Here is a 12,126-nt window from a genome sequence, read left to right on the forward strand (position 1 = left end):
GCAGAAGGGAGGGGCAGGGCCGGGGAACAAAGCCACTCTAAACTCCTGCCACCAGCATGCCACAGCTGAGGCCACTGAGGTCCTTTTCACAAGGCATCAGTGGCCCAGCTCTTCAGGCCTCAAGTCCCATTTCTCTCCAGAATCGCATTCCAGCTCACACTCCAATTCTCCTGTTCCTGATCTCAAGCCCTCCTCCCCACCCCCTCTGTCTCTCCCTCACTTCCACTCGATGTCCTTAAGTCGGTCTCAACTGTTCTACACTCAGGGAACTGAAGAGCGCGGGCTTCAGGTCTAAAGAAACTATGGTGATATTAGTCAGTAGAGAACTAGCCCTGCACAGCACGTGGCAGTTGTTTTGTGGGATGTCAACAGTCAGGTGCTGTGTACCCTCTCATGGCATGAGCAAAGGTCGGTGACACAGAAATGGCACTTGGCCTATCATCTTGAGAGAAAGATTCCTGTGCAAGAGGTTTATTAATAAAATTTTCCAAGGGAGAGTGGTGAGAGACAATGAAGGAGGGGGAAAAAATCCAGACCACATTGGAGCGTCAAGCTGATTATACGTATCAGAGCAGCCTCTTCCACAAGGGAAGGGGCTGTCATTGTGTGGCTCCTCTCACACAGTGGCTTTTTCAGCTCTCCATCAACAGCTAGTAGCCTAAGGACAGTCCTTAAAATGAAGAGCCCACATCAGAAGGATAAGGATGGAGCAGCACACACAAAGCAAGGGCATGTGCCTGCCTCTGTGGCACGACTGGCTAAATCCCTGTGCAGGGTAAAAAAAAAAAAAAAAAAAAAAAAAAAAAAACATGCACTCAGTTTGTATGTTCTTAGTTTGAATGATACGTGTCTTGTTGATAAACAAAAAATACATAAAAATAAAAACAATAGCAAATAACAGTAAAAGATGACAGCCAAATGGTTATCCATTTCCAAAGCCAGGGCCATGGGCATGACATACAAGGTGCTGCCAGACGTATTCATAAATGACTTTGAAAGTCTGTGGTGGGTTGAATGCTCTTGGCCCAGGGAGTGATGCTCTTAGGAGGTGTGGCCTTGTTAGAATAGGTGTGGCCTTCTTGGAGGAAGTGTGTCACTGTGGGTATGGGCTTTAAGACACTCCTAACTCCCTGGAAGTCAGTCTTCCACTAGCTGCCTTCAGATGAAGATGTAGGACTCTCAGCTTCTCCTGAACCCTGCCGGCCTGGATGCTTCCGTTTTCCTACCTTGATGACAATGGACTGAACCTTTGAACCTCTAAGCCAGCCCCAATTAAATGTTGTCCTTATAAGAGTTGCTTTGGTCATGATGTCTGTTCACAGCAGTAAAACCCTACCTAAGACAACATCGATCAAAACTAAGATGCATTAAGAACCAGTAGAGGTGGCCAAGGGCAAAGGCCATGGGAAGACAGCAGGGAAGGGGGACAAAGAGAACAAACTATAGTAATATTAGAACATTCTGTATGAAAATGCCATAATAAAGCCATCACTGTGCATTAACCTAGACAAAATCAAAAGTAAATAATAAAAAAAAAAAAACCTCTTGGAAGTATAGACCAGAATGATGTCATTTTTACATAATCAAATGGTATATGGCTCAGCAGTCTAAGGCAGTGAATAGTCTTTTAAAATAACATGCATTTTTAGATACTGTTTACTGTAAGCATGAGGTTTTCATCTGGAAATCTTAAAAGCACACAGACAAAGTTTTTATGTTTATATTCATGCTGGATTGATGAATGTTTGCAGATGATTTTAATTTTTGCCCACCTACACGTAAACAAACTGGTGAGACTTCTTGTTAAATCTTCAAGCCGAAGTCCAGGGACACAATCTATCATGTGGCACGCCAGTTTTTATTAGCGCTAATAACAAATGAGTTCTAGAGACGTCAATTAGCTCTTGAAAACACCCAGGCCCGTAAGAATATGCTATATATCAGGAGAGCAACTGAGGACGAGATGGCTTTGGATGCCTATCAAAAATGCATGGTTCTGGTTATGTATAAACTATTCTCTCTAGAAGAATATGCCATTTAACCATTTTTACAAATGAATTTTACTTGGCAAATTACTCTATCACCCAGAAATGCCTGGTTCCACTCAAAAAGGCCTCACCATTTGGAAAATGCATGGCTGGTTTCTCGGGGGTACCCTACACTGTATTTCCCACTTAACAAGACAGCTGGTAAAGTCAGCTGCCCATTTGTGCTGTTAGTGAGTACAGCACACACAGCAGAAACAATCTGCCTGCTGACCTTCTGGTCAAGTTCAAACTATGTCATTCTGTCAATACCATCTACCTTGATTAGGCTGGGCTTACACACAACAGGTTATGATCCCAGGGGGATGAAAAGCTTTCCCAAATTAAAAGCAGAATTTTAAAAGGAAATACTCATACGTTCCGACGTAGTTTCCATTTGATATCCTCAAGGCTGGCCCATGAACTCAGGCTCATGTTGATTGAAAGGGAATGTTTCTTTCTGGGTGTAGCCATCTTACAAACTTAATAGCCGGAGGAAAAAATAATAATAAAATGTGTTCTGTGGTTCAATTAGACCTTTTTATAACTTGGCACTTCAAAGGTGGCAATGCCAAAGGAAAAAAAGTCTTTAATCCATGAAGAGAGACATAAAGGATTCCTCAGGAGAACACAGGCCTGCAGGATCCCAGGGCATGTACGTGTATCCTCCCAGCAAGGCTGTCTCTCGTCCTGACTCACTCGACAGTCCTTCCTCACGCTTCTGTGCTGTTTGGGTGAAATGTATACAGCAGTCTCTTCAAAAAAAAATAAAGTAGTACAACCATGCTTTCAATTTTACCGTTAGCCAAGAAAGAGCTGTGCACATAACTAGGCAAGACAATGTTGGCTGGTCATGAAGTGTCTATTCATGTGCGTGGCAGACACAGAACACACTCGAGCACAGAAGTGCAGAAAATGGGTAGATCCTTCCACTGTGTATTTTCAGTACTGGGCAAAGGATTTTCTCCAAAGAACATGCAAATGTTGCCTGGGTATAAGTTTAAGTCACATGAAGATACATGCAACTTGTGTAGGTCTCTCTGAATGAGTTTTTCGAGTGATGGAAATACACTCTGTCATTAATATAATGTAAAAAGTAGCTTAAGAGCCAAGGGCGCAAGAGATTCCACTTCTCCTGTCCCTCTACATCAAACACAGAAATACCAACCCCGGGAGCCTAGGACCTCTCCTTTGGCCAACCAACATCAATGACCTGTCGCTGCTTCCTGCTGCTTAGTCTGATCTGAGGCTGCAGACCACCTATCTTAAGCTGACTCCCTATCACATCTCTAGCTCTTCATCTAGTTCTGGTTGCCTTTTGGCCACACGGTTTTGCAAAAGCAATTGGCTTCTGCATCCTGAGCAATTAATCACTCCTTAACTCTGAAGTCCTTGTCCTTGTCCTCTCCACTGCAAGAAGCTACACTCTGAAATTTGATAAGGACATCTCCCAACCAATTGACATCATGCCAAATCTAATGGTATAATGCCCAGCCTCTCTTCCTCCAGACATCATGGCTTTCCGTCCATGTGGAATCTCTAGAGGCTCTTCACTCTGGCCACTATGTCCCTATCACTCCATGGCACCTGCTTGCTCTCCTGGCATGTGCTCTGCTTTCTTGGTTTGGAAGGTGGGGTGCTTTCTACCTGCATTGGTTCCTTTTCCCTTGCTGTGATAAAGTGTCCCGACACAAGCAAAATAAGGAAAACAAACTGGTTTGTTGGGAGTCCGACTTGGCCATGTAAGTGATGGAATGACATGGTTTCCTGGCCTGAGACGGCCAGAAGGGTGTGTGTCTACAAGAGTGTTCATGGTTGCTGTTGGCATAAGGCTTGTTTGTATAATTGTGTACATATTTTCAGGTTCCTACTTCAAGGAAAGCCAAGGTTAATGACTCCATGATAATCAGAGACAACAGGAGTCTGGGAAGTGAGGGTGTGTCTTCATTTCAGCAAAATAATAGTAGGCGAGACCTTCAGGATAGCCCCTAGGCTATGGGAAAGAACTCCAAAAACAAGTATTCCAAAGTATGTAAGTTCTCAACTATGCAAAATATAAGGATGCAATACTGATTATATCAGGGGCTTCACAGACCTAAAAAAATAGAGGCAACTGCATTATGAGCCAGTTTGTCCGCAAGATACAAAGACAGGCAGATAAAAACCTAGTGAATTAGTGAATTCAAGGTCAGCATAGGACAGAATGAATTTGGGAGTAGGCATGGTCAGAATGGTAATCCCAATACAAGGTCCCACCCAGGTAAATTTACAAAAAAAGCAGGTTGATATCTAAATTCTTTTGCAATGTTAAAAAATAAATAAATGTGCTTGCAGTCAAGTGGCTAAGGTCAAGAAATGCTGATTTGTGGGATAGTCAAGAGGAAACCTGGAATAAATAACTGAACTGATTTGTAAGTAAAAAAAAAAATACCCAGGCTTTGGGTCTGTATGAGATGAGCTACCAGAGAGTGATAGCAGTTGGCTCTCCTTTAGAATTTCTTTTCTATGGAGAGCTGAGCTGTCTGGAGATCTCAGAAGAGTGAACACAACTCTTCTACAATTTTTTTTATAGCTCTTTTACAATGTTTTCTAACAGGATTTCTGACCTTGGTTGGAAATCCCAATAATTAGAGAGTTAACACAAGTCTTTTAGAATGTTTTCCAGCGGGTATCCAGAGAAAGCTGTCTGAGAGCGAACACAGCTCTTTTAGAATGTTTTCTGGCTTCCTGGCTTTAATCAGAAAACCCAAGAATTACTTTCAGAACTTTTCTAACAGGATTTCTGACTTGGTTGAAAAATCCAAGAAATTGTTAACAGCAACTTTTCTGACTCTGGTCAGAAAAGCCATGAGATATCCAGAGAGCTTTCAGAATTTTTACTAGCAGGGAGAGCTGTCTCAAGCAGAAAGACAGTGGTCTCTAGCAGACTACAGAGCCAAGAGCTATCTACACAGAGCTGTCTAGGGAGCCATGTCAAGCAGAACATAGTCAGCTTGTAACCCTTGATTTGACTTCAAGTCATTTGTTTCACTGTTCCCAGATGCTCCTCCTCTCAGGAAGCCGGACCTAGCTGAGGATGGTCCTTGGCAGTTCTAAGTCCATAATAGCATGGAAGGTGAGAGATTCTGGCAGGAGCAGGAAGATAAAGATTTTCATAGACACACAGATAAGCAGAGAAAGGTAAAAAGGAAGCTATAAGCTCTCAAAGCCCACCCACTGTGACATAGTTCCTCTAGCAGGCCTCAATCTTGTAAAGGTTCTACAATCTCCCCAAACAGTTCCACTACCCGGGGGAACCAAGTGTCCAAACACAAGGAACCACAATGGCTTCTTCTGAAACCATGACATCACACTACCGTCCATGCCCTAGTTTAAATCCCAGGTTCTGTATCATTTTTCTAGCACCTCGCTCTCTCCCTACCCACAGGTTCAATATTCACTGCCAATCTTCGTAAGAAATCTGCCAATATTTCAAAGTAAAAAAGAGAACCCTAAAAATCGCTGTGGCCTTGCTCAGCCACTCTCTGCAGTATCTTTCTTGACTGCTCAAGCCCTGACAGCATCATTACAGCTTTGCCCTGGATCCAGACACACTTCCATGATGGCTCCAGCCTCCAGCCTCCTTCTACACTTCCCCACATTTCAGCTGGTCTCTTTAACTGAAGTGCTATCCACTTTCCATAAGAGAAAGAGAGCAAAATCCTTTCTAAGATCAAATTCTGATTAGTGAGTCAGAGCACATCTCCACAAGAGTTTACACTTTCCAGGGCTTGAAGTTCAAAACATTTAGCAAGTTCTTACAAGATCTTATTTTTTAACCAATGATCTCCCACCGATGTCTGTAATTTTACTATCAACTGCCAACTAGTCTCACAGTTTTTAACTCAGTGTGTTCCTTATGAATTCCAAAAGCTTAAATACATTGATCTTCATTAAATTTCATTAACCTTCAGGGACCTGTTTTCCCCAGGAACCTAACATTCATGTTTTGCAAGTTTCACCCAGAACCTTTTCTATTTCCCTACGTCAGGTGCAGTAAGGTCCTTAAGCTCGAACCTGCTGTGTTCATGAAGACTGATCCTGCTCATACTAGAGTAAGTTCCTCAGCCCCGGCTCCCCAGGCCCACCCACCACACTTAATAGTTTAGTATAACTCTCTGCTACTGCTCACCGCTGAGGCCACCAGTCCCGGAGGCTCAGCCCCTTCACCGGATGGCTCCTTATGAGAGAGGATGTGTGGTTTGAAGAATGCACCCCTCCACCCCAGCCAGTAGCATGAGCACCTTGTTAGCATTCTATACATCCTGCCCCCCATCGCCTAAATCAGAAACCGGCAGGAGCTCCGAAGCCCTTACTTTAACAACACTCCGTTCTGATGTCCACTCACAAGAAGCACAAAGAGAAACAAACAAACAAACAAACAAACAACACTCGGTAAGACAACACATGCGGGAAGGAACTGTTCACCTCTGTAATTTATTATCATAGTCAGATGTAATTCTTTCAAAACACTAAAAATAAAAAAATCTATGTTAACACCTTAATTCTAACTTGCACATTTTAAGAGGTTTATAGAATACTTTCGTAATGTTCAAAAAGATTTTAAAAAACAAGTTATTTGAGCATGCATAATAGTTTTACAAGTAGTCTCAAATATTTTTAAAGGGGTGGTGGTGACAACCCCAAAATTCACACTCGAGGGTCCATCCAGGGAAACACGGTGGTAAGGGTGAGGGGGGACATGAACAAACACCAGCCATTCCGTGGGAGAAGTCTGGATGCTGAGCTGGATGGTGGCTTCTCGGATATTGAAAATAAGTCATTAAGATTTTGTAGGGATGAGTGGTGACTTTGTATTATGACAGAAGATTATTATTCATGTGCCCTGAAAATTTCCCTATATACTATGTGCGTATGGTATATGTGTGAGGAGGGCACATGCATGGGCATGTATGATATATGGATGAGGGATGTGCGTGCATATGAGTGTATGATGTATAGATGAGGAGCGTACATGTATGTATGTACGACGTATGCAGGGAAGTGGAGGCCAGACACTGACATTTGTGGGTTGTCCTTAAGGCTCTACACTACACTATGTGTGTGTGTGTGTGTGTGTGTGTGTGTGTTTATTGTGAGGCAGGGTCTTTTTGCTTACCCTGGAGCTCACACAATGAGTGACTTACTGATCAGAGAGTAACAGATTCCCACCCATCTCTCATACTAGGCTTAAGGATGTGAGCCCAGTGCCCAGCTTTTTACATGGTCTGGACTCAGGTTCTCACTCTTGGACGGGGAGCATCCCCCGACCATTTCCTCATCACCATAAGACATTTTAAATAAATTATAGACAAATGAATACAAGTCACATTTCTTCCCCAGTCTGACTCTTAATGCCCAGAGAGAACGTTGCTAATCCTACCTGTGTGCGGTTGAATGCCACTCTTGCGAAGACAGCCTGAGACACGCTGGCCCTCTTCAGCTCATCTCTAACTTGCTGGTAGATATCAGGAGAGACTTCCACAGAGGAGTTTGTTGGCTCTGGCTTTACTGCTCTGGGAATGGGCGGATGGTTCAAGAACTGCTGGTTGATGGCTTGAGGGTGCTGGTGTGCCAGGAGCCGGCTGACGGCTATCTGTTGGTTTATCAGATGAGCCATGGCGATTTGCTGCCGGACAAGCTGTGGGCTGAGCTGCGGCGAGAGGAGACCAGGGCTCATGATAGGCTGTAGTGTGGGCACTTGGTTTCTGATGGGAGTACTGTGGTGCATTTGGCTATGAGGAGACTGTTCGTTGGTTTTGCCCAGGGATGCCAGCTGGTTCATATTTGGTAAATGCATTGGCCGCTGGCCCAGAACACAATAGTCTGAAAGGTTCTCTCGCTCCACTCTCTCCACTGTTGAGAGTAAAAAGAAACATTTACCATTATAACCGTACATTGTCATGATTATAATTTATTGCGACTACATATAGTACCTAATTGTTATATTCTTAGTATACACTAAAGATACAAATATTTTTCATACAAGTTTGAAAAACCCCAAAGCAAATGTGAGTTATTCTTTTGGTAAAAGGGTTAAACAGTCATTATCAATCCGTGGGGAGCAGCCCCTCTGACAAACCTCTGTCTCTACAAATATTTACATTGTGAGTCATAACAGTAGCAAAGTTAGAGTTATGAAGTAACAATGAAAGTAATTTAAGGTTGGGGGTCACCACAAAATTTCTCATAAAAGATATGAAAGTGAAAATATCTGCCATTTCGGCTTGTTTAAATCTGTAAAAAAAAAAAAAAAAAAAAAAAAAAAAAAAAAAACCCAGTAAGCATTTCCTAGACTAGAAAGACAAAGACCAGTACCAGTTCTAAAGCCCAAGACGTTTCTGAGCTCTGTGATCTCCCTCATCTACAACCTTAGTAATAAAACACCAATTAATAAAACAGTTACTACAGCTCGTGGCTAAGAGCATGGCTCATACTTATGAGGATAAGGGCCAGGACAACAGCTCCTGCTGGATGGCTGGCTGCCTTGTAATTCCGTGTTGGAAACGCAGCAGGCATACACCTAAATACAGAGTGCCCGTGTACCATGGGGAGGGTGAACAAGGCTCTGAGAGCCAGCCCTCCAACTGTGATGGAAGGTTCATGAAAATGCTACCATGGATCCACCGTTTCCTCACTGGCTATTTTCTTTTGAAAATGGGTATTTTAATAATCCCCAGATTAATAACATCACCTTAGCTTGTCTTCCTGCTCCAGGTTACTGCAAATTATAAAGGTGTAAAGGAGAGCAGAGAAGGAGGGAACAAGAGAAGGCTGCTCAGACCACCAAGTCCACAGGAAAGGGGACGGTGGCCTTGGCTAAGGTGAGCTGGAGAGATGGCTCTGTAGTTAAGGGCCCTGGGCCCTGGTACTCTTCCTCCAGACCTGGGGTCTTTCCCCAGGACTATTGTACTTTAGGGCCTAAAACAAAGTTTTGTTTGAAGAGAACACCTGAGGCAGAGACAGCGAGGTCATTGCTAGTTTTCTGTGTTTATAGTAATCCTCGAAAATGTGTTTCAAAGCAAACACCCATGTCCCTTAGTAAGAAAGCCTTATTTCTTACATTTCCAAATATCAGGTATAATTGTGTTTAAAAAAAAAAAAAAAGACTTTTAAAGAAGCTGGATGTGATGGCACAGAGAAAGGATATCACTCTAAGTTCAAGACTATCCTGAACTACGCATCAAATTCTAAGACGCCTCCCCGACCCCCAAATCCATTAAAGATAAATTCAACAGGCACTGTTTATGGTGGTTACATGCTAGAAATAAAAACTATTTACCTGAAGAAAAGGTATTTGAAGGTTTATTTCCATTACTGTTAACTGTGTATATATGTGTGTGCCTGTGAGCTCAAGTGCACTTAGGAATCAGAGGCAACACACCCCACAGAGCTACAAGCAGTCATGAGCTGTCCAATGTGGGTCTTAGGAATAGTTTGCATATTTCTAGAAAGTTCTTTTTGAGGAAGTAGGCAGCTAACCTGTTTTGGGATCATATTTACACACATGGTTATTGTTTTCTTCTTTTTCTAAAGAACTATACTTTTCTTTAACTTTTCTACAAACTCCCAAGTAAGGCAGAGAAGTTCATTTCAAACTTCTTTCACTTCCAGCCGAGTCTCTGAATGTAACTCATTTGGTTTGCATGTCACCTTTCCTGCATAAGGTTCTAGGGAAACAAATTGTTCTAATCTTCTCTAAAGGCATGCAGCTTCCAATCATCCTATTAATTAACATTAAAGTGCAGAGCCTTAAATCCAAACCAAGCAAATGGCTACGAGCCTTTAGATAAGGTAATCCAATAGTGTTCCCACTGACAGGAATCATTATTGTAATTTCTTTATTGAAAGAAGATGTAAGGAGACCATGAACTGCTTCCAGAGTACAGACTTCACAGACACAAACACTCCAGCTCGAGGAAACGCTATGCATTGGTTTGTTTGTGATTCAGTCAATTCAATTTTTAAATTGTTTCCAAGTACTTAATAAGCAAACATTTACTAAAAAGAGAATCATCTCTCTATAAAATATATTCTTCAACCAAAAGCTAATTGTCTAAAGTTTTAGTGGTTTTTTTCTTTTTCAAAGACTTACTACACTTGAATGAGTTGACTTTTCTGCTATATATCTAAATGGCATCATTAACTTAAAATCCAACTGCAGATCTAATCATGACTATGCATGTAATTAAATGTGAGTATAAGGGATCGAGAAAACCTATAGGAGTTTCTGATGAGTCAAAATAATGATCAATGCATATTGTTTTAAGTTTGCGCATAATAACTCATCTGTAGAAATCCCAGATTTGCAACCAGGCATGGTGGTGCGCACCTTTAATCCCAGCACCGGGGGCAGAGGCCAGCCTGGTCTACAGAGTGAGTTCCAGGACATCCAGAATTACACAGAGAAAAATCAAACAAATGAAAAACAATCATACACACACACACACACACACACACACACACACACACACACACACGCACGCACGCACGCACACACAAAGGAATTCCCAGATCATTATAAATGCTATTGACAAGAGCTATGATCAGAGCATCTTAGAAATGTATCAGTGTCATTGACCCAGTAACAAGGACAGTTGCATGCGTCAGTACTGGCCATGGCTAGGAATCAACCCAACATGCAAGTCTGGTGTTTACTTCTTTTCTTCTAACTTTTATGAAAATACTGATCTTTTTACCTGATGTCTCTGGATTCCTATGTGTTGGCAATTAACTTCATTTTGAAAATACAATAAAAGACAAACAAAACATCTGATAATTAAATCCTGCCCGCATGGATGCCGTTTTTCCTTTTTAAATTTTCTCAATTGTTTAAGTTACCCTTGTGTGCATTAGCCCCTGACACTTTATCAATAAGATCCAGGTTCTTTTCCTCTAAAGACCAGAAACAACAAGAAGAAGGCCCTCAGGAAGTCATGGCTAGGAACCTTCTAGCCTAGGAGTCAGACCTGAGGTCTTCTCTGGTCTCTAAGAGCCCAGAGACCCCAGAAGAGAACTGTAGAGCTGGGGCCAGTGCTACGGAACATCATGTAACCGTGTTACAACCCACGGGCTGCAGAAACCTTAACGTCCTCAGCACTGGTTCCTCCTACAGGGCACAAGATGACATGCTTACCTCAGGGTTTATCCACATTATGAACAACAACAAAAAATTGTCTGCCAGTAATGGCTTTATTCCAAGCAACTGTACCATTTAGCCAGAGAACGTATTAAGAACTGACCTTTTTTTTCTTTTTTCTTTTTCTTTTTCTTTCAAAACAGGGTTTCTCTGTATAGCCCTGGATGTCCTGGAACACGGTCTGTAGACCAGTCAGGTCTTGAATTCAAAGAGATATTCTGCCTCTACCCCCCAAATACTGGGATTGAAGGCATGAACCACCACTGCCAGGCTCGAGAGTTGGCAGAGGGATATCAACAAAAAGTTTTCTGGCTATATGATAGGGTTAAAGTATATAAGAGATTATTAGAAGATATTTACATATGTATTATGCACAGAGAATATATATGTGCATATATGTACATACATATATATGGAAAGAGAGAAGGAAGAACCCAAGTGCTTATATGCCAATATTCTGGCACCTGAATCACTTTATTGAAATTTTATATCAAATCTTTCCAGATGTTGGAATTTTGGTATGGTGTAATGGCTCCAAACAGAGACTTTAAAGCCACAGGCCCAGATTGAATCACAGCAATTTGTCAGGTGTGTGACCACTTCCCTGAGCTGTAACTTTTCATATCTAAAATAATTGTCTCCTGCCGTGAACCAGGGTAATGAAGACTGTTTGATTAATGCCTCTTAATATCTACACACCTTTGCAGATGGATGGGCACGCAGTTCAGGTCTGTGGGTTGGTAGATATTCCAACTGAGATCCTTTGATATATGTGGCACATTGGAAGATGGTTAGAAACAGTTATGCGTACTGCATCAGATTCTCTTAGGGTTCTTAGACGTATCAAAATTCTAATAATTTGTGAGCAGCCCAAGCTTGAGAACCAATATGCTATGCCATCTCTGCTTTGAACTATCTTAGTAC

At 42.1% G+C, this 12,126-nt stretch overlaps 1 protein-coding gene across 2 annotated transcripts in view; it reads right to left on the reverse strand.

Moving 5' to 3' along the window:
- Positions 1 to 12,126, reverse strand: part of SATB2 (SATB homeobox 2) — a gene marked incomplete at both ends in the record, with an annotated part of 162,954 nt that overhangs the window by 61,932 nt on the left and 88,896 nt on the right. For both annotated transcript variants that reach the window (XM_080933035.1, XM_080933034.1), the window contains one exon: positions 7,447 to 7,919. In XM_080933035.1, coding sequence (XP_080789161.1) covers positions 7,447 to 7,919 — 473 coding nt within the window. The remainder of the gene's footprint in view (positions 1 to 7,446; positions 7,920 to 12,126) is intronic.

This window comes from Micromys minutus (assembly GCF_963924665.1).
Source record: "Micromys minutus genome assembly, chromosome: 19".
NCBI lineage: Eukaryota > Metazoa > Chordata > Mammalia > Rodentia > Muridae > Micromys > Micromys minutus.